Genomic DNA, 25,012 nt, shown 5'->3' with positions numbered 1-25,012 from the left:
AGGTACCCTCTTTCATCTCTTGCTTTTCATTCAGATCATGATAACCAGCTCAATCCATGAAGCAAACCACAATTTTTGTGCAGTACTTGAACTGTGCAGGTAATGAGAAGAGATGAGCAACTTTGCCCTAGAAGAAACCTATTTAGTAGTTACAAAAAACAAAACGAAAAACAGAAACACCTCTCTTCTTAGACATGTAAGTATCCTTTTAAACAGGCAAACTCTGTTACCAGGGTGCCTATTCATCAGTCTACATGTCAGTGATGCTCTTTCCAGAGGCCAATTGCAACAACACATTTCCATTCCTGCTGTGGCATTTTGAAAAGTTCCTGGGCACAATGTTATCCCTGGAGCGGGTTATCCACATTATGGTTCCCAAGCTGATCCTGTGAGGTGGATCCTACAGTATTCTGCTTCGTAATATTTTCATAATTAACCTGCCCTTTGGTGCGCAAAATGACTCTGGGGTTTCTAATGGCAAATGAGTCACACAGTCAGCTCGGCACAAATTCAGAGCCATCCAAGGGAGAAGGAGAAGGAAAACAACCATGATAAGCTCTGTGGTTATGTGAGTCAGCTCTGCAAAGAGTTTGTATGGAAACTGATTGATGAGCTTTCATCTCCCTCCGTGTTAGAATTCACTTCTTTTAACGGGAGCAATCAGTACTGCATGCAAAAGAGCTGGATTGTCCCCAAAGTTTTTAAAATATATATATATACCGTATTTTTTGCACCATAACACTCACTTTTTTCCTCCTAGAAAGTAAGGGGAAATGTCTGTGCGTGTTATGGAGGGAATGCCTATGGGTGGCATGCCTACGGATTTTCCTCCTCTAAAAACTACGTGCGTGTTATGGTCGGGTGCGTGTTATAGAGCGAAAAATACGGTATATTAAAAGGTCCCTTCCAAATCAAATTGGAAACTGCTTAAAATGCAAGATCAAATTTAAATTCTGAAGTTTTGCCTAGGAATTTGTGTGACGTTTTAGCTTTTTAAAAACACAACATGTCTACTTAAGTTGGATAGGCCTAAGCAGGGATGGCTAACCGGGATTACCCACACTTTTACATACACCATCCAGAGAGCACAGCTTATGCTCATATGCAGGCAGATACACACATACACCCAAATGGCATACATAGGTAGCCCAACACAGGAGCTGGTGGTTCAACCACTAGGCTTGATTTAAGGGATTGCCAGGAGTTTGGCATTTTAGTTGTCCTTTTCTGTCTGTTTCTGCAATCCAGGATAGATGAGCTGCAGGGTCCAGGAATTTTCAGACTCTATTCCTCTAAGACGAAAAGTCTCTAAACTTCTCCAAAGTTAAGGATCATGTTTTCTCCTGGAGATTGACATTTTTTTTCTTTTAAAGGCGGTACTCCAAATTAAAACAAGCAGGGTTCTGAGGGGATCTGGTCCGTTTACTTTTTGTGATGCTCTGTTAAGATACATTTTTAAAGAAGTTTATGGGGGTCATGAATGATCGAAGGTGGCAGGAAATAATATGTGTGGGGCTTGTGGATTAGATTAAAGCCCCCTACACACATAGTATCTTTTATCCCATAATTTGAATATAAGAAAAGGGTCCACCACCTCAGGCCTGTTTTTAAACTCTGAAGAAGGGACCCAAGAGAAGCAAATGCAGCACAGAAATATGACCTAAGTTGATCTGGTCAACTAAGAGGTGCCACCTAAGCAACATATCTGCCTATGATGCTCTAGAGGAAATGGATGGAGAATGAGTGGAAAGGGATGGAGGATTGTGATCTGGTTGATTCACAACAACACACACACACACACACACACACACACACACACACACACACACACACACACCCCTCTTGCCAGAACTTGAAGCTCAAAGCCATTATTGCTTTCCCTGAAACCACAAACCCTCCCCCCCATACCACACCACTGCCTTCAAGTGACCCCAGCACAAAACAAGTCTTGAGACCTGATGCTGTGGTCACAGACACTCTTCCTGTCACCCAAGCACTTACACTCCAGCTTATCCTCAGCCCGTCCCCTTTCCAGCAGTGACAGGTAGCAGACAATGTCCTTCAGGTAGACTACCTGAGCCAGTGGGGCTGACAAATGCGGACTGGCTGTTTTCAGGGAGATGTGGCTCTTTCGAAGGCTGAATGGTAATTTCTTCTCCAAGCTTCTGGAGCCTAAAGAAGAGGTCAAATATAAGCACAGGTGTTTCAAAGCTCCAAAAGAGATGTTGGACTATGCGGTCAGGTAGACATTAAAAAGACAACAGCAACACAGGGCCTTTTTTTTTTTTGCTTGATCCTACCAGTGGCACAATGGGACGCAGGTGGCGCTGTGGGTTAAACCATAGAGCCTAGGACTTGCTGATTAGAAGGTCGGCAGTTCGAATCCCTGTGACGGGGTGAGCTCCCGTTGCTTGGTCCCTGCTCCTGCCAACCTAGCAGTTCGAAAGCACATCAAAGTGCAAGTAGATAAATAGGTACCGCTCCAGCGGGAAGGTAAACGGCGTTTCCGTGCGCTGCTCTGGTTCACCAGAAGTGGCTTCGTCATGCTGACCACACGACCTGGAAGCTGTACGCCAGCTCCCTTGGCCAATAAAGTGAGATGAGCGCCGCAACCCCAGAGTTGGTTACGACTGGACCCAATGCTCAGGGGTCCCTTTACCTTTACCAGTGGCACAAGCACCACAAGAAGAGCTTGCCAGCAGCGCATCCTTATAGGTCTGTTTTATCTCTAGCAGTCTAAACTAACTGAGGCAGCAACAGCAGAAGTGCAGCACAGCAATCCTTCCACCTAGGGGGAAGCCTCCCCAAACCTTCCAGTTTGCTCCTTACTTTCAGGAAAGCTGCGCATAGCACTTTCAAACTTTCATCACTCCCTAGTGGGTGGCTGAATGTAATGAGGCCATTTAGCTTCCTCCCCTTCCAGCTCTATGAATTGTTGCATGCCACCCCAATCTCCATGAGCGGTGCAGGATTCCAGGGGCTTATTCAGGGTTTGAGTTTCCTTTTGGGAACAAGGCACAGCACAGACTACGGCATCTTTATGAGATATGGCTTTATTTGCACATATATACTACTTGCGCCTAGAGGGAGGGATTGCAGAGCATTCACATCCTGTGAGGTTCTGGCTTCCCCCTTAAGAGCAGCACTGGATTCCAGAGACAGCAAAAAGCCACCCTCTGTGTCTCTTTCTTCCAGGCTGTCATCCTCAGCTCCCTTGCATTTCTGCGACTCCTTCTCTTGCTAACTGACTCCAAGGACCATCACTGGCCTTTGTCCCCTGCTAAAGACCCAGATCCTGAAGCTGAGGCTCCAATACTTTGGCCACCTCATGAGAAGAGAAGACTCCCTGGAAACGACCCTGATGTTGGAAAAGATGGAGGGTGCAAGAAGAAGCGGAGGACAGAGGACAAGATGGTTGGACCATGTTCTCGAAGCCGCTAACATGATTTTGACCAAACTGCTGGAGGCAGTGGAAGACAGGAGTGCCTGGTGTGCTCTGGTCCATGGGATCACGAGGAGTCAGACACGACTAAACAACAACAACAACAACAACAAAATGACCCCTCCACCTAGCTCTGCAAGCTGTCTTGGCCCGTTAGCATAACTAAATCCAGGGGGTTTCAGTGTTTGGCAAAGTTTAATCAAACCTTGATTAATTCTAACTTCTACTGAATTATAACACATTTAGGAGGATCTACCCCCCAAAAAACCCCTCATAACAGCGTGTAAAGTTTTTGGAATGAAGTGTGTCAATGCACCTCCTCCTTTTTTAACCTTTGGAGGAAATGCTAAGCATGTCGTGTCAAATTTGTGTGTGTACATGTGCGGGGTTCTTTTTCCCCCCTCTGTGTTTCTGTTTTACTCAGCTTGCACTTTTAAAATTACTTTTGGAGGGTGGTTTTATGGGGTTTCATATCCCATTGAATTTTATCTGTTGGCCTGGGAAAGAAATGATTAATATACTTTAAATACATGAAAAGCCATCACATGTAGATGATGGAGCAAATTTGGCTTTTGTTGTTGTTGCTGCTGCTGCTCCACAGCAGTCTTCCCCAGCCTGGTGCTCCCCAAATGTTGTCAGCCACTGCCAGCACGGCCAATGGTGCTCATATGAGTAAACCTCTTGCATAACATCCCAAATCAACACGTCTCCCAAGGTATATAAGGTATGAGGAGGTATATATGTATGAGAATACAAATTCATCTATATAACCTTTGAGAAGGAAGACCTAGGAAAAACAACCAAATACTGAAAGAGAAGTAGCTGGCTGAAGACTAGCAACTAAAAATTGGTCAACAGGCAAATCATAAGGCAGTGTAGACATGCACATTTGATGTGAGCGCTGGCCCTTAGGAAATGGGGAGATTCGCGTCTTCCTCCACTTATGCTTCCCTGACATAAAGGAGTGGGTTGGAGGCATTAAGACACTCTGTGGCTTGCCCAACCTGGCTCCTATTGCCATGGTAAAAAGGATACTGGCTGACAGGATTTCAGCAGCAAAACAAGGCACTTTCCTCCCACCCCGCCACAACATCTAAAGATGCTACAGAATCCACTGTGCTTGAAATAGAAATGTGGCTTTGCAGCTGAGCTGAGGCAGCTGGTGACACCACCTCAGATAAATTAGCTTGTTGCAAATACACTCCAATGTTTGCAAAGGCAACAGTAATGTGCTTCCCAGAGCGTCTCAGAGGAAACTCTCAGGAGTCCCTGACTACCACTGTGCAGCAGATGGATGTGGCTGGGCCTGCGGAGAGAGAATGCTGGAAGTAACATAGTTAGCTATTGACCCAGTGAGAGAATTGCTTTTTGAAAAATCACTTTCTTGTCCTGATACTGATGTGTTTGCTTCCCAAACTCTCACAGAGATCAAAAGTGCTTCTGTTCAACTTCCATTTCAGATTTCCTAACGAGACTTTGCTGACAGAACCAGACAGAGAACTCCAAGCTGTGGCTTTGGCCTGTGACAACTGCAGTCACACCCACACCAGAAAAGCACATCTCACATCCATTAAAATACATGGCTCCCCCTCTCCACAAAATCCTGGGAATGGTGGTTTACCCCTTGCAGAAATACAATTCACATACACTTAACAATTCACGGTTCCCAGGGTTCTTCGGAGATAGTCACATGTTTCAGATGTGTGTTAAATGCAACGTAAATGTATGTTGCAGACCTGGCTTCTCTTCACAGCTATAGAGAGCTGAGGAAGGGAAATTGCAGTGTTCATACAGGAACAGAAGAGCAAAGATGGGACTCACCTGGGGACTGTGGGCTAAGCAGAGAACCTGAGGAGAGCTTGGAGGACCCTGAGGAGTTTTGAGCCGAGGGGGTACCAGCAGTGGATTTCTGTGAAGATGACCTGGACCAGCTAGGTGAGGCATTCCCAAGGGCGTTGGCATTGGCAGTTGGAGCAGGACTTAGAGATGCTGTTTGTGGCTCTGCCAGGTTTCCCGGGGAGCTTTTGGGTTCAGGTGTGTGCCTTCCTGTGGCAGTTAGGAGAGTTTTCCCATTGATCCCTATAAATTCAAACACAGCATGAAGTCAGAACTCTTGAATAGAATGTGTTATTCTGCACACTCCAACTTAGAGCCTATTGGATGAGGACTGTCATTCAGTGTCCTGTGCAGATGGAGAAGTATCTCATGTACTGCTTGTGCCAGCTCAGTCCCCAGGAAGTTAAGCCTGGTCTGCTGAGTTCGCTCAAATTAAACACAAGGCTCATTTCTTCTCTGATCTGCTGTCTTACACTCATCTCCATCTCGGTTACCACTGGACTGGTGTTGTCACTGCATTTCATAGCGCTCTCAGCCAGAAACAGAAACGACTCTCCCTACCTTGATCTCATCTAACACTATGCATTTAAAGCAGAATCAGGTTTTAGCCAGTTAATTATTTTTCCCTTCAGTAGGTCAGGAACCCCTTCATGGATCACTGCCTTGCCGTGGCGAAGGGGCTTGAATAACTCAGAGAAGCTATGAGCTATGCCGTGCAGGGCCACCCAAGATGGACAGGTCATAGTGGAGAGTTTTGACCAAACATGATCCACCTGGAGCAGGAACCGGCAAGCCACTCCAGTATCCCTGCCAAGAAAACTCCATGGACAAAGACAACAGGCATATAAAAGTTATGACGCTGGAAGATGAGCCCCTCAGGTCGGAAGGCGTCCAACATGCTACTGAGGAAGAGTGGAGGACAAGTACAAGTAGATTCAGAGCTGATGAAGCGGCTGGGCCAAAGCTGAAAGGACGCTCAGTTGCGGATATGCCTGGAAGCGAAAGGAAAGTCCAATGCTGTAAAGAAAAATATTGCATAGGAACCTGGAATGTAAGAACCATGAACCTTGGTAAGTTGGATGTGGTCAAAAATGAGATGGCAAGAATAAATATTGACATCCTGGGCATCAGTGAACTAAAATGGACGGGAATGGGCGAATTCAGTTCGGATGACCATCATATCTACTACTGTGGGCAAGAATCCCATAAAAGAAATGGAGTGGCCCTCATAGTCAACAAAAGAGTGGCAAAAGCTGTACTGGGATGCAATCTCAAAAATGATAGAATGATCTCGATACGAATCTAAGGCAGACCTTTTAACATCACAGTAATCCAAGTTTATGCACCAACCACTGGTGCTGAAGAAACTGAAATTGACCAATTCTATGAAGACTTACAACACCTTATAGAAATGACACCAAAGAAGGATGTTCTTCTCATTATAGGGGATTGGAATGCTAAAGTAGGGAGTCAAGAGATAAAAGGAACAACTGGCAAGTTTGGCCTTGGAGTTCAGAATGAAGCAGGGCAAAGGCTAATAGAGTTCTGCCAAGAGAACAAGCTGGTCATCACAAACACTCTTTTCCAACAACACAAGAGACGACTCTACACATGGACATCACCAGATGGGCAGCATCGAAATCAGATTGATTATATTCTCTGCAGCCAAAGATGGAGAAGCTCTATTTAGTCCGCAAAAACAAGACCTGGAGCTGACTGTGGCTCAGATCATCAGCTTCTTATAGCAAAATTCAAGCTTAAACTGAAGAAAGTAGGAAAAACCACTGGGCCGGTAAGATACAATCTAAGTCAAATCCCTTATGAATATCCCTTATTCATATATATTACCATGCAGTGGTAACCTTGGAGGGACTTTGAAACATGCCTCACTGGAAGGACAGATCGTGAAGCTGAGGCTCCAATACTTTGGCTACCTCATGAGAAGAGAAGACTCCCTGGAAAAGACCCTGATGTTGGGAAAGGATTGAGGGCACAAGGAGAAGGGGACGACAGAGGACGAGATGGTTGGACAGTGTTCTCGAAGCTACAAACATGAGTCTGACCAAACTGCGGGAGGCAGTGGAAGACAGGAGTGCCTGGCGTGCTCTGGTCCATGGGGTCACGAAGAGTCGGACACGACTAAACGACTAAACAACAACAACAGAATCAGAGATGGCCATAGCTGAACTATGAAGTCTAGCAAGCTATCAATATTAATTTCATCAGAGGAACCTGAGAAGAAAACAGAAACTGACTGTCTCTTAGGAAGCACCGAAGCTGCTGTTTCCACAGAACTCCTTACACTTAATCTTATCACAGCTTGGTATTTCATAAAATGCGTTTGAACAAGCTCCAGTTGTCTCTTTTACAATAACTATCCTGTCAGGATAAAAAGATTTATATTTAGAAGTGCATTGGATGCAGATGAATCCTAAGGGTGGGGTGCCTCGGGAGGACTTTTTTGCCTTGCCAGTGCTGAAGCAGGATCTGTACAAGGTGGTACAAGTCGCAGCAGGGACCCATGAAGCCCCTTGTGGCACACTCATGATCCAAACATGAAAAAATGCTGCAGACAAGCATCTGGTGAAAATAATGTCTCTAAGCTTATCATAATGTCAGGATGGGGTGATGGAAGAAGCAGACCAAATACCAAAGTGGGAAGAGGAGAACATTGCGACTGACAGGCCTCCAGCACAAAATTCTCTGTATATATATTTGCTTGTAATTCTGCAGATAGGTTACCATGCCTACAAATTTAATCCACTTCTGTCAAAAGGCAGGGAGTTATAGCATTATTTTGATTTTCCAATGGTGAATGGGGTGGGAACAAAGCAGATTTAAATAGACCCTGAGCTGAATGGGCTGTTTCCTGAGATGCCAAAAGATGGTTTGAAGTGAAGCATGCTTTTTTTCTGCCAGAACTTGCTGGAAGTCAGTTCTGGCACCTCTCAGGCTGTCATTATAAGAGAACAAGAGAGGTGTTCATGGTCAGTTCCTGCATATCTTTTTCTAGAAAAATAGCACTGTACACACACACACACACACACACACACACACACACACACACAAACACACAATTTTTGTCTTTGGTACATAAGCAGAATGGTAGATGCTACTTCAATGTAATATCAGCATTGTAGAGTTGAAAGAGCCATCTCTGCATAGCAACAGTTTCCTGACAAGACCTGATGGTTACAAATGCCAGGTCGCACTGAAATACTGAGAGAGATAGAGCTGTAAAAAGCTTTGGCATTCAAATACTGTTTGTTTTCTATGTTTACTTAGCTGCTGCATGTGACTGTGCAGGGATTCCAGAGTGAGAGAGTGGGTAGTCCCAGGTAAAAAGGGGGGGGGAGCAAGAGAGTACAGGAACCCAGCAACATCAAATAAAGGCAGGAGATTCAGGACAGACAAAAGGAAGGATGGCAAGATACAAACCAGTAGGTTCAATTTTCAAGGAAAAAATATTTAGACTTAAAACTAAGGACAACTTTCTGATGATACAGTGGAACAGACTGCATCAGAAGGTGGGAAAACTGATGTGTTAGAGATTTTTAAGCAGATGGTGAATGGCTATCTCTCAGAGATGCTGTAGAAGAAGAAGAGGAAGAAGAGTTTGGATTTGATATCCCGCTTTATCACTACCCAAAGAAGTCTCAAAGCGGCTAACAATCTCCTTTTCCCTTCCTCCCCCACAACAAACACTCTGTGAGGTGAGTGAGGCTGAGAGACTTCAGAAAAGTGTGACTGGCCCAAGGTCACCCAGCAGCTGCATGTAGAGGAGTGAGGAATTGAACCCGGTTCACCAGATTACAAGTCCACCGCTCTTAACCATTACACCACACTGGCTGGATGGAATTTCCTGCACTGGTAGCAGTTTGGATCAGATGACCTTAGGGCAGCTGTTCTCAACCTGTGGGTCCCCAGATGTTGTTGGACTACAACTCCCATCATCCCTAGCTAGCAAGGCCAGAGCTCAGGGATGATGGGAGTTGTAGTCCAACAACATCTGGGGACCCACAGGTTGAGAACCGCTGCCTTAGGGGATCCCTTCTATATGTTTCTAATGGTTAAACAATGAAGTTCACTTTCACGTGCTGATGGCCATCAACATGAACAGCTTTAAAAGGTGACTCAAGCTATCAGTGGCTACTACACACACGATAGCTGTACATTACCTCCAGTCTCAAATTCAGCATGTCTCTGAATATTAGTTGCTGGGGAGAGGACTACTGCATTTGTTTCCTGTTTCTGGTTGGGCAACGTGGGAAAACAGTTGAGTAAATTAGAAAAGCCCAGATAGGCTTTTGTACTTATAAATCTCTGTACAATACCGCTCTGTCCAATTATGGCTATGGAGGTCCTTGTTAAAAGGTGGAGCAGGGGTTTCATAAAAGAGCTTATCATAGATACCTGTAACAGGGGCGCAAGCAACTTCAGTCTGGATAGAGATGCCTGTATCAATGGACTTAGACTCTGAAAGCCCAAGAGAAACAGAAAAATAAACACACACTTTAACAACGTACACTCAGTAACATTTATTGCAAGTTTGTAGTAAACAGCTGTCAACACTTTCTTCTTGGCAAATATATAAATACTTGGTTAGAATAGAAAGGGCTGTGTGCACATATTATTATGTCTCACCAATAATGCAAAGTACAAGTGTGTGTGTGGGGGGGGGGAATCAGAACCTAACCCAAGCTGTGGATGGCCTAACCTGAATCCTGGCCTGGAGGAGGCGGAATCCAATGTGGACTCAGAAGGCTCAGTGGCCACAGAAGGCCAACTGGTTGTTGGAGGAGGGTGGAAATGGGAAACCAGGGATAACAATGGAGTACCATATTTTTCGGTGTATAAGACGCCCCCAATGTATAAGATGACCCCTATGTTTTGAGCCCAAAACTAAGAAATAAATATTTTAAACACCAAACAGAACAAATTTGATATTTTATTAAATATTCAAAACACCAGTATATTTAGTACCGTATATTTAAACATCAAACAGTGAGGCAAGCTGCGTAATGGCGGCTGCTCTTGTCAGCTCAGTGTAACTCCACTGTAGCTGCAGCTCCAGCTCTCCTGCCTGTGTGTTGCACTTTTGTCTCAGTATTTACGGTATTGAGCGCCGACAGATGCGAACGCTGATCGAGGAGCTGCGATTGCCAGAGCTGCCTGAGTGAGTGTGTTTGGGGAATTGGGGGGGGGGGTCTGGGTAGCCAGGGGGCGACAGAGGGAACAGGGTGGAAGGGACAATGTCTGGGGTGGGGGCTGCTGGGGGGGGGAGTACCAGACCAGGGTTTGTCGTGAGGCCAATAGTGAGGGGAGGCTGGGAGGAAAGAATATGGATGGCGGCATGTCTTTATTTATATATTTAATTGCAACATTCCGTGTCTAAGACGACCCCCAATTTCAAACTGAATTTTTTTTGGGGGAAAATATCTTATACATGGAAAAATGCGGTGTTATAAAAGAGACTGACTGGAAGAGAACTCCACACTTTCATTTTGTTGCAAGTCTCACTTTGTTCCTTCTAAATACAAATCTGCCACAGAAGACGACTTCTAAAAACATCCCAGCTTCATTTTCAGTTTTGACTGAACACGCAACACTCTTCTTAAAAACTTAAAAAATGACAAGTCGACCAGTAAATCACCAAATGGCAGGTACTAGTGATGGTGTGTGAAGCAGACAAAGGAGAATGGATGTTGCTCACCAAGATTGCTGAGCTGTGTAATGCTGGAACTTTGTCGCTGGCTCTCTGGGGAATATTGGCAGATTTTTCGTTTGAAGGACATGAAGAGGTGCTGGCAGAGCTCCTCTGGAATATCCACCTCCAGGTATGTTCTCATGAACAGCTGGAACCCCTCATAGTCAATTGGCTTCAGGGAAGAATGGAATAGAGCAAAATAGAAAAGCCCTTTAGATTTGTTTAACTTCTCATTTTAAAAAGGGACGGCCTGTAGAAGCAGGATTCCTTCCAGACAATGCAACAATTAAAATCAACCACCAAGCTTTCAGGCTGTTGCTAATACGTGTTACACAATATACACCATGGTAACCTGTGATTAACAAACTGTGAACAGGTAGCATTTAGGGTCCCATTGGACCATCATGTATGGTCCAATAGAGCTCCACAAAACGGCATCAGGGAAAAATGATTGAAAATCTTTTAGGTCAGAGATGTCAGTCTCCTGTGATCCATGGGTTATTTACCTTAGAAAGGAGAAGAAAGTTATCCCCTTGCTATTTTTAAAAAATGAACCAGTTGGTATGTTTAACTCTAGATTGCTCTTTTTAGCTTATCTTCAGCATTGGTCCATAGGTGGTTTAACATTTGCAATTCAGCTATTTAAATAAATGGACATGTGCAGTTAGAGTAGATTTGGCAACTTTAAGCTACAGAGCAGGGTTTGAATGGCATTGCTCAAAAACAGCCAAACACAAATCTGAGAGTTGTCTCCCCCTCACACCAGGAACAGCCCATCATCCCTTGAGGGATGGCAGATGGATGCTTCCAGATCCATGGCGTACAATTAAATTTAATGACGGTTCAAAGTAAGCATGGGAGGGGCAGCAGCAATGATGGGCTCCAGAACCCTGGCAAAGCAAGTAAGGCAAAATAAAATACGTTTGTTGTGACAGATGCATCATGGAGACCAGCTTGCAGTGCACATTTTGCAGTTGCAGCACTCAGCTTTCAGAACTCTGGCAAAAATATTGTTAGACAGAGATATGTCTCATTTATATCCCAAGGCCTAATATGAGAAATAGCCACAGACTGCACAGCAGGAATTCATTTCTGAAACCAGGGCCCAAGAATAATTTTTGGTGACCTGATTAAAAACTTGTAACACACTCTCCCCCCCCCCCGCCCCATCACGCTCCTGTCCTATACAATCTCATGAGTCATTACATTATTTAGATAAGTTACTGTATTAATTATTAAATTACATTTTCTGCATTTCTGAAATTGCACCTTGTTTCTGAAACATGCCCTCCAATCCCACTCCCCTTTTTGCTATTTTTGTTAAATATAATGTCAAGCCTGATGAACAGTCCTATGAAGTTTCTGATTATTTTGTATCTTTTCGGTTGGTCCTGATAACGGTATTATCCTCTTGATATATTTTGATTCCAAAGGATGAAAACATTTTATAAATAGACTAGTTCAAGTTAAAGCTTCATATTTCTGGCTCTTTTCATTGAAAAATCATGGATTAACTTCCTAAAGTCAATTTAATTTGCAAGTATGAACTTGATAGACGAAGTTGCTGGGTGGCAGTTACTCACAAATATACCGTATTTTTTGCACCATAACACTCACTTTTTTCCTCCTAAAAAGGGGAAATTTCTGTGCGTGTTATGGAGGGAATGCCTACGGGTGGCATGCCTGCGGATTTTCCTCCTCTAAAAACTATGTGCGTGTTATGGTCGGGTGCGTGTTATAGAGCGAAAAATACGGTAGTTGAGCCAATAAATCCTGCCAGCAGCACTGGCTCCTACTGCCCCTGGGATCAGTATCCCTATTATAGTGCTTTGTTCCTCCCACCAGCTGCACCCCCTCCTTCCCATGCACCAGGAACTCTGGGACTGGTAGTCCATGAGTGAGCATGCCATATAAGGAAGCACAAATCTTAAACAACAAATTTTAACTGCATAAGCACACACACACTATTCTAGAGAAGAACCTTGGCCAGCAACTCACTGTTCAAAATATGGCTTATTCTGTTCTAACGTTATTTCTGAATAGCTCCAGCAAATATCACAAGATATGGACAAGAGGTACATAGATACAAGGAAATATGCATTCACAACTATCCTCAAACATAAAAGTGGGATCGGAGAGCTGGAAAACAATTCACATCTGGCAACCAGTGCACCCCTTTGCTTTGAGATAGTACATGAGTAGGCAAGTCTAAAAAGCCTGGGACACAATTTTTTTTGGTGGAGGCTTATTTACCAGAAGTAATGTATTTAGCGTTAACTCTGAAAGTGTATTCTGACCAAATTAAGTCTCCTAGAGCAAAATATACAACACATTAGAGGGCTTTGAAAATTTGTGTCCCAGGCTTTTAAGATGCATCTACCCACGTACTATTGGAAACCAAAGGGGCTCATTGGTTGCCAGATCTGAAACAAGTTTGGAGGTCTTTAAGCAGAGGCTTGACAACCATATGTCAGGAGTGCTCTGATGGTGTTTCCTGCTTGGCAGAGGGTTGGACTCGATGGCCCTTGTGGTCTCTTCCAACTCTAGGATTCTATGATTCTATGATTCTATGATTCTAAGTAAAGGTAAAGGGACCCCTGACCATTAGGTCCAGTCGTGGCCGACTCTGGGGTTGCGGCGCTCATCTTGCTTTATTGGCCGAAGGAGCTGGCGTTTGTCATCAGACAGTTTCCGGGTCATGTGGCCAGCATGACTAAGCCACTTCTGGCGAACCAGAGCAGTGCACGGAAATGCCGTTTACCTTCCCGCCAGAGCGGTACCTATTTATCTACTTGCACTTTGAGGTGCTTTCGAACTGCTAGGTTGGCAGGAGCTGGGACCAAGCAACGGGAGCTTACCCCGTCACGGGGATTTGAACTGCCGACCTTCTGATCGGCAAGTCCTAGGCTCTGTGGTTTAACCCACAGCGCCACCCGCGTCCCAACAGATGTGAAATATATTGGCAGTATTTTCAGCTCTCCTACTTCACTATAAAGTACAGTTCAGCCTTTCCCACCCCATCAACTAGGCTTGCAAGGTTTGGGATAGGGGCCCCTGGATCTCTGGATGCTCATAAAATGTATCCTCTCCCCCACATTTCAGGCCCTGTGTAATCCTAACTACCCCAACACATCAGAGAAAGAAACAGATCAGATTGTAAACACACACAGCGGCACATTATATGCAGCAGGGATGCACTGAGCTCTGTTTGAAGCTTTTCACATAACAGATATATAACAGATATATCTAAAGAAGGCTTCCCCAGCCTGATGCCCTCCAGATGCAACTAGAAGTCCCATCAGCCTCATTATGCCAGGGCTGATGGGAGTTGTAGTCCAGGTAGGAGAAGGCTAATCTAAAAGTATACAGAGGAACTGCAAAATGACATATAGCACTAATATAAAAATAGAAAGCTCTCTCTCCACCCCCCACCCCCCGAAGCAGAGGCGCAGCAGAACATGCCACACAGGAAAAGGCAGAGGTGCACTTTTCACACACATTGAAAGCAGAGGCGCATACTGGACTATAAGCTTATGTGGGGTGGCAGCAGCGACACCTAAATAGGAAATGCAGCTAAAGCTCTTCAGGGTGGAATCTACAGACCTATTAAAAAACATTATGGAAATGCTTCTTCTTTTTAAGTGTTTTTAAAAATATATGGAATTTTCCATAGGGCTCACCATCGCCATCTAGTGCCACATTGTACATTGCACTTAAAACACACTTTAAACACTTTATTTGCAGCTGTATAGTTGAGTCCCAGGAGTTTACACTGCAATGGAGGATGGCATGCTCAGCACAAGCTGCCCTTCCTGTGGCACAATGGGTCAATGGGTCCGGCTGCTAAGCAGAAGGTAGGTGGTTCAAGGCCACACAGGGATGACTGTGGGCAGGATTCCTGCACTGCAGAGGGTTGGACTAGATGAGGCGCAGAGGATGAAGATGATGTGAAAATTAGGACATTGGTTCACTATTCTGACATTTTTCTGTATGTTTAAGTCCTCTCAACACTGACTCCCTAAGGATACAGAAGAGGCACTGAGGTTTTCTGATTTTTGTAGCATACTGATTGAAACTGCAAGTCATAACTTTGATCCTAATTCTTTTTTTTTGGGGGGGGAGTCAGTTTAAGCAGAAGCAAACATGCAAGGCAACATGTAAACACCACATGTGATAGCTGGAGTATGGAAAGCAAGTCTTACTTGGTTCAGAGTGTCTTGTTTCTGAGGAAAGGAAGAGCGGAAAAAAGACAAAGCAAAGTTCAGTGAAGAAGGAGCGAAGAGCAGGAGGAACAGAAACAGCTATTCTGCTGGACAAAGGCAAATCAGACTTTCAGGATGGTATGTGCTACAGTCCTTCCCACGACTGTACTATTTCAGAACACACTTGGGGGAAATCTGCAATTTTAAAAAACTTTGCATTTTAAAAGCATGCCCTTGTCAAAATTTCCCAGCAGATGGAACTGTTTACATGCTAGAGAAAAGGCTTGTAAAATTTTTATCCCTGAAATGTAAATTTTTGACATAAGAGAACAGGCAGAGTTTCTGCAAGAACTGTTTAAAGGATTAAATGAAAGATTGCTTCATTTATTTATTATTTTTATTTCTTGTCCTTGTATTTGGAACTTCCTCCAAGCAGTACAGGGCAGTTATCACAAAGTTATCAACAATCCTGTGAGGCTGGTTGGGCTCAAGTGAGCACAATCCCCAAAGTCATTTACAACGTAATCTTGTGTGATTACTCAGAAAGACATTCCATTGTGTTCAGAGGGGCTCATTTCCAGCAAAGCATCTTGAGGACTGCAGCCTAAGGGAACTTAACAGACCAGAACTTTATGGTTTAAATCCCTCTGGGTCCAATTCTACACCGTGCAATAACAGATGCTGGAGATACTGAAAAAGTGCATTCTTGGTAATGTTACCTTCAATATGGGATACAACACCTATGCTTTTAATCATGATGGTTGCTAGAATGTTGCTGCATTGTGAGCTTCTAACAGGCATCTGATCTAATAGGCACTGTGTAGACTATATGGGCCTTCAGTCTGAACCAGCAGGGCTCCCCTTATGTTATTATGGCTAGATGAAATGCTCAATACAAATCTGCAGCTATTGTGCAGGGTGTGTATATCCCACACCCTACTGAACTCTAAGACCAGGGATAGACAACAAGATGCTTGGGATGACAACGCCACTCACCACAGCCACCCCATTGGTTATGGGAGGGCTAATAATAATAATTTATTTATTATTTATACCATTATTAAAAACACGATAAAACATCAAACATTAAAAACTTCCCTAAACAGGGTTGCCTTCATATGTCTTCTAAAAGTTAGATAGTTGTTTATTTCCTTGACATCTGGTGGGCGGGCGTTCCACAGGGTGGGTGCCACTACCGAGAAGGCCCTCTGCCTGGTTCCCTGTAGCTTCACTTCTCGCAGCGAGGGAACCGCCAGAAGGCCCTCGGAGCTGGACCTCAGTGTCCAGGCTGAACGATGGGGGTGGAGATGCTCCTTCAGGTATACTGGGCCGAGGCCGTTTAGGGAGCTGTAGTCCTCAACATCTGGAAAGTATCATATTGGCCACCCCTGCCTTAGACTCTCCTTCCTGACCCCTCTCAGACAGGCTGACTCAGATGGAGAGAAAGGGAATGGCAATCACACAGACTTGCTCTAAAAGAAGGTTAGACTGCAGACATCCAGTCAGGTGAGTTAGTCTATATTCCGCTTGGCCTTTTGTCATCAAGTGATTTGCTTTTAGTATTCTAGCTCCTGTGTAGTTATACTTCTTTTAGTAGGCTGCTCTGTTGCTTGGTTTTTAAACTTTTTTATCTTCTAAGTCATCTCAAAGGCCTTTGGGCGGAAAACTGACCAATAAATACAAACCTGGTAGATTTTTATTTTATTTTGGAAGCATAGTGCCAGACCTGAGCACATCAACATTTAAGGTTCTTTAAAGAAGAAAAAAATAGCGGACAGCCCACATGAAATGTGGGAGAAAGGGAGGAGCAAACGGTTTAAAGGTACTTCAGAAATTTATCTGGAAGCTGTTATACGTGTCATTAGAGGACGTACGGTTGAGAGGAGAGGAGGAGGCAAGTTCACTGTTAGAGCCGAAAAGCTCCCGCCCACTCCTGCTTCCAGACACATCTGTACAGATCCTTGATTTCTGCTCACAGCGATTGCTACGTTGCCATCGCTACAGGCAAGCGGCTGTCTGAGGAAATGACGGGATATCCCCTCAAAGAGCAGGAAATAACAATTCCACCCTGGCTTTTCCCAAGTCAGGTAGGAAGCGAGGTGGCTGCAGTGGTATAATTTGGAGCAGGGGGTTATCGCAACAACCTCTTCTCCATATGTTATTACTGCAGGGATAAAGTAGTAGGAGTACCATTAAACAAATAAAAGCTAAACGGCACAAAAGGACTGTAGGAAAATACCCCCCCACCCCCACCCCACTCGCTCCTTTATGGGCAGCTTCCTCCGCAGCCTCTGCTGGAAAGCAACTCTGTTCTTTAAAGCGGTTTTAAAAGGCAATTAGTCATTAAACCCAATGGCAAATGCGGTAATTTCTCAGAGCGGGTAATAATGAATTATACCTACATTGGCTGCTTTGTGCAATGGAAATAATCACAGTAATGTCTCCTGCCGTGGGGCACAAACCACAGCAATGTGCTCTCAGTAGAAAGCCGTGCGGCCCACTTACGGCCACCCACAACACAGCACTTGCCCTGTTCCCTCCTAAGTGCCTAGCAAGCACTCTTCCTAAGAGGGAGCACAATTGCAATTCCTGCCATTTCTTTTGTTGGCTTGTCCTCGTAATTACTTTGCATGTCAAGAATTCCCTCACAAGCTCTTTGTGCCCGTTTCTTATTTAATTTCATTTGATATTCTAAGGTTTTGGAGCCTTTTGTGTTCTTCTTGAATAGCACCGCAGCTATTTCCTTCTCTTAGCGTGGAAGTGGGGACAACCCACTTTTATTGTTCTTACTAATCTGCTTTTCCTAGGAGAGAGAACACATGCCTTCAGATCTGTTGCTCTTTGGAAACGTTTCCCCACCTCTCTAAAAAATATATATCAGAAAAGGCATTCTCCTAATTTCTCCTTAAAATACAGAGGAATCTCCCCCAGAGAATCTGAGGAACAACTTTCAACATGGGGGAAAAGGCAGTGAGGACTGAAAATGTTTTCTGCTCAACTTGTTCAAAGTTGGTTTTAAGAGGGGGGGAAAGGGAAAGTAGTAATGTTACCCAGTTTAAACCAATGAAAACACACAAGCGTGCATACTTTATGATCCACCCCCCCCCCAAGTTAGAGAATTCTAATTTCAGATTAGAAAATCAAAATACTTATGTGCAACTATATTCATTCATGCTGGTACCTTTGTTCATAAAGAATGAAATTGCAAATTTTTAGAAACTGATGATACAGTTACTGTTATTCCATTTCTCTTTTTACGCTATTATCAGAATGCATCTTCAGATGTTCAAAAAATCCATATTTAGGACAATGCCTTTATTACATCAACCAAAATGCCATGAGCATTTGAGTTTTCCAGAACTCTTCATTGGGCAGTAAACAGAGTAAGGGATGGATGGATGCAGAAAAGGCTAGCCCTTGGTGAAGCGATGCAATCTGCATCTGGTCACAATCTCAAAACAGAATGTGGAAGGAGACAGTCAGTGAAGCTCAGTTACATTCTATGCAGGCTTCAGGTTGTACCTAGGGCTGCTGGGAAGCAGGTACAGGCAATGACTGCCCTAAGTGCAATGGGACATTTATTATGGCATAAGCTCACAGTCCATTTTATCAGAGGCATGAAGTATAATCCTGAATTGGCAAGAATATATATATGGATATGGGGAATGTAGAAGAATGAGCTGAGAGGAAAATGAAATACAAAACCAATAGAAACAAACATGACTACCCTTCTGGAAACTGTGATGTGTTAAATAATATATTTGCACCTTTATTTTTTTCAATTACTTTTTTATTTACAAATTTAACAAAGAAAAGGAGAGAGAGAGAGAAATAATATATAAGTAATACTATTAATAATAGTAAATCAACACCAGCCTTTTTAAACATCTTGCCTGAGAAGGAGTTGTGCATTGCTCAAAATGTCAGGTGGTTGATCCTAACAAATGGCATTATTTGACTGAAGGTGTGCATTTTGTTTAAATGGACCAACAAGCCTACTGGTGTTGATTCAATATAGAATTTAGGAATACATTTACAGCAAGCTTTCTTACCTGTTCTGGATTATATTTTGCTAGGACACCATCTCCATGGAACTCTTCCAAAACATCTTTCAGTTTCTTTGTGGAATCTAGAAGGAGAAAGTTAATGCCAATACCATGAATAATATTAATTACATAGAAGTCTGACGATGTCATCTGTTTCTTCAAAAGGTCATTTCCGCTTGCCAAACTTAGGAATGATTATATATGACCATGCCGACACCTTGGGCAAAATGATGTTGTAAAAGTCATGGCGGGCTCTAAAATTTCATGGAAATCCATCCTGCTTTATTTTGAAATTATTAATGAACCTGCAATGAGTAGAGCGCCTTAAACGTTATATTTACAACACCCCAGATGTTTCCTTAGAAGCAGAAGATATATCAGAGTTGCAATGTCAAATATTTGACCCTAGTATTGTGTAGGGAACACACACCACATCAGCCTCTGGGTTCTCAACCAGGGCCCAAACAAACCCTCAGCTCTCCCACAAAAGTCTCACAACAAGAAGAGTTCCTGGAAACAGCAGACATCACCCTAATCTCTCTCACTTTAGACTTGCTTTTTTATGGGCAGGCCCAAGGTGGATGGTACTATGTCCCGTTCAGCTGCACTATCCACACCAAATTCCAGGTACAGCACGTTTGCTGAATTTCCCAGGGGGGTCCCAAAGGTTGAGAAAAGGGTCTCCTTCCACTCACAGCTTTCTTCATCCTCTGTCCTCTCCTCTATCTTCTCAGATGCTGACTGCTACTGAAACACATGCATGCATCACAGCCAAGATGGTCTCTGTCCTCTTCAGCAGCTTTTGTAGCTGGAGTCAGTCAGGGCCCCACCCTCCCAGGCCAGGTGGGAAAAGGCCTGCAAGGCAGGCAGCAGGACTTCCAGGACTCACAGCCAAGATAGTCTTGCAGGCTTCACATAGGTAACCTGGTTGGATGGATGCTTAATAAGAGAGCCCTCTGGTAGGGTTTTTATTAGGCATGGCTTCCTCCACACCCCATTCCCAACAGCTGTATATCCTAAGGTGCACCAGGGGAATATATACACATACAGGAAAATGAACATGAGACTAAGGGTCTCAGAGCAACTGTTTTAGGGTGGGTTAATCTTTCCCAGGATAGTGCCATCCATGCAGCATCAGATCTGCAGCACACAAGGCCCTGTTTGGGACACCATTTCCTCACCAACACCACTCCTCACTGCTATAGCTACTCTTCTTTCTTCTTCGGCAATCACTCATAGCTGAGTAAGTTTGTCTTTCATGAACACGGTCTGAACAGTAAGTCTGTAAGTGACTGTGGAGGCCACTTCTGGCTCCATACATCCTTCCACAGTGGGGACATATGTTTTCGGGCGGGAGTTGATCAAGGTGAGGGTTTGCCAAATGTGCCTTCCTCTTAGCTCGTTTCTCCCTTGCCTCCTGAGTTCAAGCGTCTTCAAAGTCCATGACACCTTTGGTAAAGGCTGTTCTCCAATTGGAGCGCTCGCAGACCAGTGTTTCCTAATTCCCTTCCCCTTCTTCCCCCCTCTTTTCTTCCTAATCTAATACTAATGTCTCACAACAAATGAAACTGATCTGTAGAAAACACAACTTGAAAAAAGAGACAATGCAAGTAATTTTGTAATTAAGAAATCTTTAATAAAATATATATTTTAAAAAATAAAAACAGCACACCCACCCACCCATACATTTTAAACCTATTTAAAGCACATCTCCCTCCTGGGGTCTGTAATTTATCTTTCACAGAACTAGAATTCCCAGCACCCATAACATAGCGGAGCTCTGAGAATTCTCAAGGTGGGGAGATGCGATATAAATGTATGGCGTGTATGCAGCCTAAATGCCCTTTCCACCCATTTCAAAACTTGTGCACAAAAATTAACTGTTCACTGGCATGCTGGATTTTCCTCCTTCAATGACTGGAAACTTGCATCTGTCATGGGATAGAAGCATTTTCACTGTAGCCCTTCCTGTCTGAACAACTGAGTGATGTGACTTGAAAGCAGCTTAGCTCCCCATGCTCTCCCGGTGCAAAGAACAGCATTAATTTAGCAGGTTGTGATCGCTATCATCCATTATTTCTGCCACTAAAATATTTGAGAAGGGTTCTTTCGTAAGAAGTCGTGATGGAAGCCAGTTTCTTTTTTTAATCTCCCTTCCTGGGGTCTCAGAGCTCCAGGAGGTGAAACATCCCAGCAGGCTCACAGCTCAGCTGCCCTGGATTAGGAAGTCAGCCCCAGAGGATCAACATCGACTGAAATATCAGAGGAAAATGCTTAAAAGAAGGGAATCTGCTTTCAGATGCCTAAAAAAGGCTACTAAAAATAAACTAAGGGGACTGCTCACATCAAATGCTCAAGATCCCATCTCTTAAAGTGGTCATGAATATCACAGTGTTTGGGCTAGAGTCTCAGAAGGATTACATTTGGAGCAATAAGGTCAGTGGGAAGAAATTGTTCTGTGCATCCTTATTCCCCAGGCTTCCAATGTGGAAGTATATGCACCAACCACAAACAGAGAAGATTGTTGTATGTGTGGACACACTGAAGGGCTGCCTCTTTAGTGCTGGCCCCATTGACTTAGACTTTGACTAGTCCGTATTGAGACTAACATTCCTCCTTCCCCCACAAATTGCACTGCCAGCCCATTTGGATGTGGAGCTGCCCCTTAATCTGTTCTCTAGGTGTTCTCTCTTCTCCCACTTCAGCCAATGAGGGCCTTGTGGTCATTCACATTATAAGAACAGAAGAAAAGCCCTGCAGACTTAGCCCAGCAGACACCAGGCAGGTACCTGGCTGAGTTGCATTTTTTCCATAGGTCAATAGCTGTACAGATTCATACTCGGCAAGTGCTGTGTTCATGCGTTGACACATGGATGCAACATTTGTATCATTGGACCACTTCACCCCAAGCACACTTTAAGCATTTTTGTTAGCCTGGATAGAAAAAATAAATTAAAAAGGGTAATGTGAATGGATCCGCAGGCACAAACAATTTTTAGAAAGCCTTCGCGTTTCCTCCATGATAGAAATCTGCTTGACAAGGCATTGGAAACACTGTCCTTTAGGTCTGGTGGTGGAATGCAAGGGATGAGGCTTTGGTGGGAAAGTGCAAAAATTATGCTGTGAAAACAAAACGAGACATGGGTTTTGAGACTTGGGGTGGGCTTCACATAATAAACGTCATCAGTAATGAGGGTTTCCCCTCTCTCCTCCCCCTTTACCCCCCCCATTGCCTTGGGGTGTTGGGAGAACCCCAGCACATGGGGAGAGCAGAGGGGGTCATGCTGCCCAGCAAGCTGATATGCTTGCACAGACAGAGCAGTTGCAACAGCGCAGCACTGAAATCCACCCTAAAGGTAAAGGTACCCCTGACTGTTAGGTCCAGTTGCAGACGACTCTAGGGTTGCACGCTCATCTCGCTTTACTGGCCGAGAGAGCTGGCGTTTGTCCACAGACAGTTTTTCCAGGTCACGTGGCCAGCATGACTAAGCCACTTCTGGCGAACCAGAGCAGTGCACGGAAACGCCTATTTATCTACTTGCACTTTGATGTGCTTTCGAACTGCTAGGCTGGCAGGAGCTGGGACCAAGCAACAGGAGCTCACCCAGTTGTGGGGATTTGAACCGCCAAGCTTCTGATCAGCAAGCCCTAGGCTCTGTGGCTTAGACCACAGCGCCACCCACGTCCCTTCGAATTCCACCCTAGGTGTTTGGTATTTCCAAATACAGAGTTCAGCCCTCTTACATACAAGTCCCCATGAAAACTGACACATTTCACGGTAGCATCGCAGAGCCCTACCACACAGGAGTATCAAAATGTTATCTTAGGCCTTTGCAGCAGGAACACTTCTCTTCCAGATGCCAGATCTTTGCGAAAGAGAAAACCCAAGAGAGCGCACCAAGTTATTGACCTGCATACACTAGCTTTATCATTTCTTTCTGCTGTGAATTTTGCTAAAGCCTAAGCGCTTAGTAGTGGGGTGGGGGGAAACCACCTTTGGAATTAAGAGCTTCTCAGGCTCTCAGTTTGGCCCTTCAATGCTGGGAGCAGTACTTGAAAAATGAAAGTATCACATTAAATACAGCTTTGCAGATTCTTCCCTTGTGTGGAACACACCACCCTTTCAAACCCACATGAATCCCTCACTACCATCCCTGCCTGTTCTGCAGACTAACAGGCTTCCAGGATGGACTGCAGGTGGTTCATGGTGGGGGTATGAGCCCAATGCCCTGTGTATTTGATGACACACATACCTCTCAAACACTTCCCATGTAGTCAGGACTTAAATTTACATCTCTGGGTTTTAAAAGATCTTATTGCATGTACTTGGATGTTCTGTGCTTAAGTTATTGTGGCATACCTCACAGAATGACACATCACAGTACAAATTAATTGTATCCTTCTTGTGAAAGAAAGGACAAGGATTGCATGCATCTGATCCACCACGTGCTGGAAGCTGCTGTGCTAAGGCTGGCATAAACAACCCATACTGAAATGGCAAGCATTTGAGCTGAGAGAGGGACGGTACTTACACTCAGAATACTGCTGGAGCTGAGCAAACTCTGCCGGACTAAGGGTGATCCAGGTGCCATCGTTCATCTTTCAGGCAAGCTTTGGGGAGGCTGTCTCCACCCTTAGCAGAGGTCTTCAGGAGGAGCTGCACCTCTAGAACAAGAAATTATTCTGGACCATCGCTCAAATTTTGCTCTGCAGATGTCTACTGAGTCACTGTTGTTTTTCTACACAGCAGAACTCAGATCCTGATCAGGATGAACGCCAATGTGCCTGGTCTCCACAGAGCCATCTTTGTCTCCGCTGTAGCTAGGAGTGCCATCAGAAAATGCTTCCTGGAGAAACGCCAGTGTCTTCAAATCTAGAATTAAAATGTGCAAGTTATAGAATGCATACATTTCCCCCCAAATCTTTTTCTTTCATGCTGGCTTTCAGGGAAACAAAGGCAGAACTGAGCTGACTCAAGCTTATTTAACAATTTGAAAAATGAATTGAGAGAGGGGGGGAAATTCCAGAGCCCCCACAATGAAACAGGCCATTTCCACTATGGGGTTGTGGTTGGAGTGTCACACAGGTTTAAAGCCTGGCCACATCCGCATGGTACATTTAAAGCATTGTTATACCAATTTTAACACTCTTGGCTGTGAAAAAGAGGAGATGTTCAGGAGAGCCTCTCACATCCCCTTGTTTGCCCAGCTGCTGCACAACAGCCCTGCAGTGGAGTCAGACAGGTCTTATGATCCCGTGGCTGCTAACCACCACTCTCCCACTCACTCTTGTAACCCACGTGGGAGGGGACCAGGAATGCACCAAAGCAAATACTCTTTAAAAATGATCGGAGCCAGAATCCTGGGAGCTGGAGTTTGTTCAGGTTGCTGAGAGTTTAGGAGAGTCCTCCCTATCCCCTCAAACAACAATTCTCAGAGCGGTTTAACAATCAATCCTTCTTGCTAAGGAACTCTGGGAACTGTAGGTCTGTAAGGGAAACAGCGGTCTCCTAACAATACCCAGCACCCTATCATTCCCATGATTCTTTGGGGGAATGAGGTACACCAAACAAATCTCTGAGATTCCAGGGGTTCCAGACTCTTGGAAGGACGGACAGCGGAAACTGTGGTGTTGTAATAATATATGGTTTATTTACACATATATACAACCTGATGGAGAGGATCATGGCCCCAACACGCCAAGAAGGCCTTGGTCACAGCCTTGGATTAAAGCAGAAATTGGGCATGGTTCTGTCTCTCACCTGCTTCTAGCTTCTACT

At 44.4% G+C, this 25,012-nt stretch overlaps 1 protein-coding gene across 1 annotated transcript in view; it reads right to left on the bottom strand.

The window, feature by feature from the left end:
- The window catches only part of DGKG (diacylglycerol kinase gamma), a 114,803-nt gene that overhangs the window by 60,456 nt on the left and 29,335 nt on the right, over nt 1–25,012 (bottom strand). Inside the window, 7 exon segments of the mRNA XM_081192583.1 lie at nt 2,002–2,172; nt 5,264–5,521; nt 9,692–9,754; nt 10,992–11,157; nt 15,188–15,208; nt 19,240–19,316; nt 23,766–24,106. Coding sequence (XP_081048709.1) covers nt 2,002–2,172; nt 5,264–5,521; nt 9,692–9,754; nt 10,992–11,157; nt 15,188–15,208; nt 19,240–19,316; nt 23,766–23,832 — 823 coding nt within the window. The 5' untranslated portion in view covers nt 23,833–24,106.

Source organism: Podarcis bocagei (genome assembly GCF_964188305.1).
Source record: "Podarcis bocagei genome assembly, chromosome: 4".
Classification (NCBI taxonomy): Eukaryota; Metazoa; Chordata; class Lepidosauria; order Squamata; family Lacertidae; genus Podarcis; species Podarcis bocagei.
This window is presented reverse-complemented; position numbering and strand designations above follow the sequence as displayed.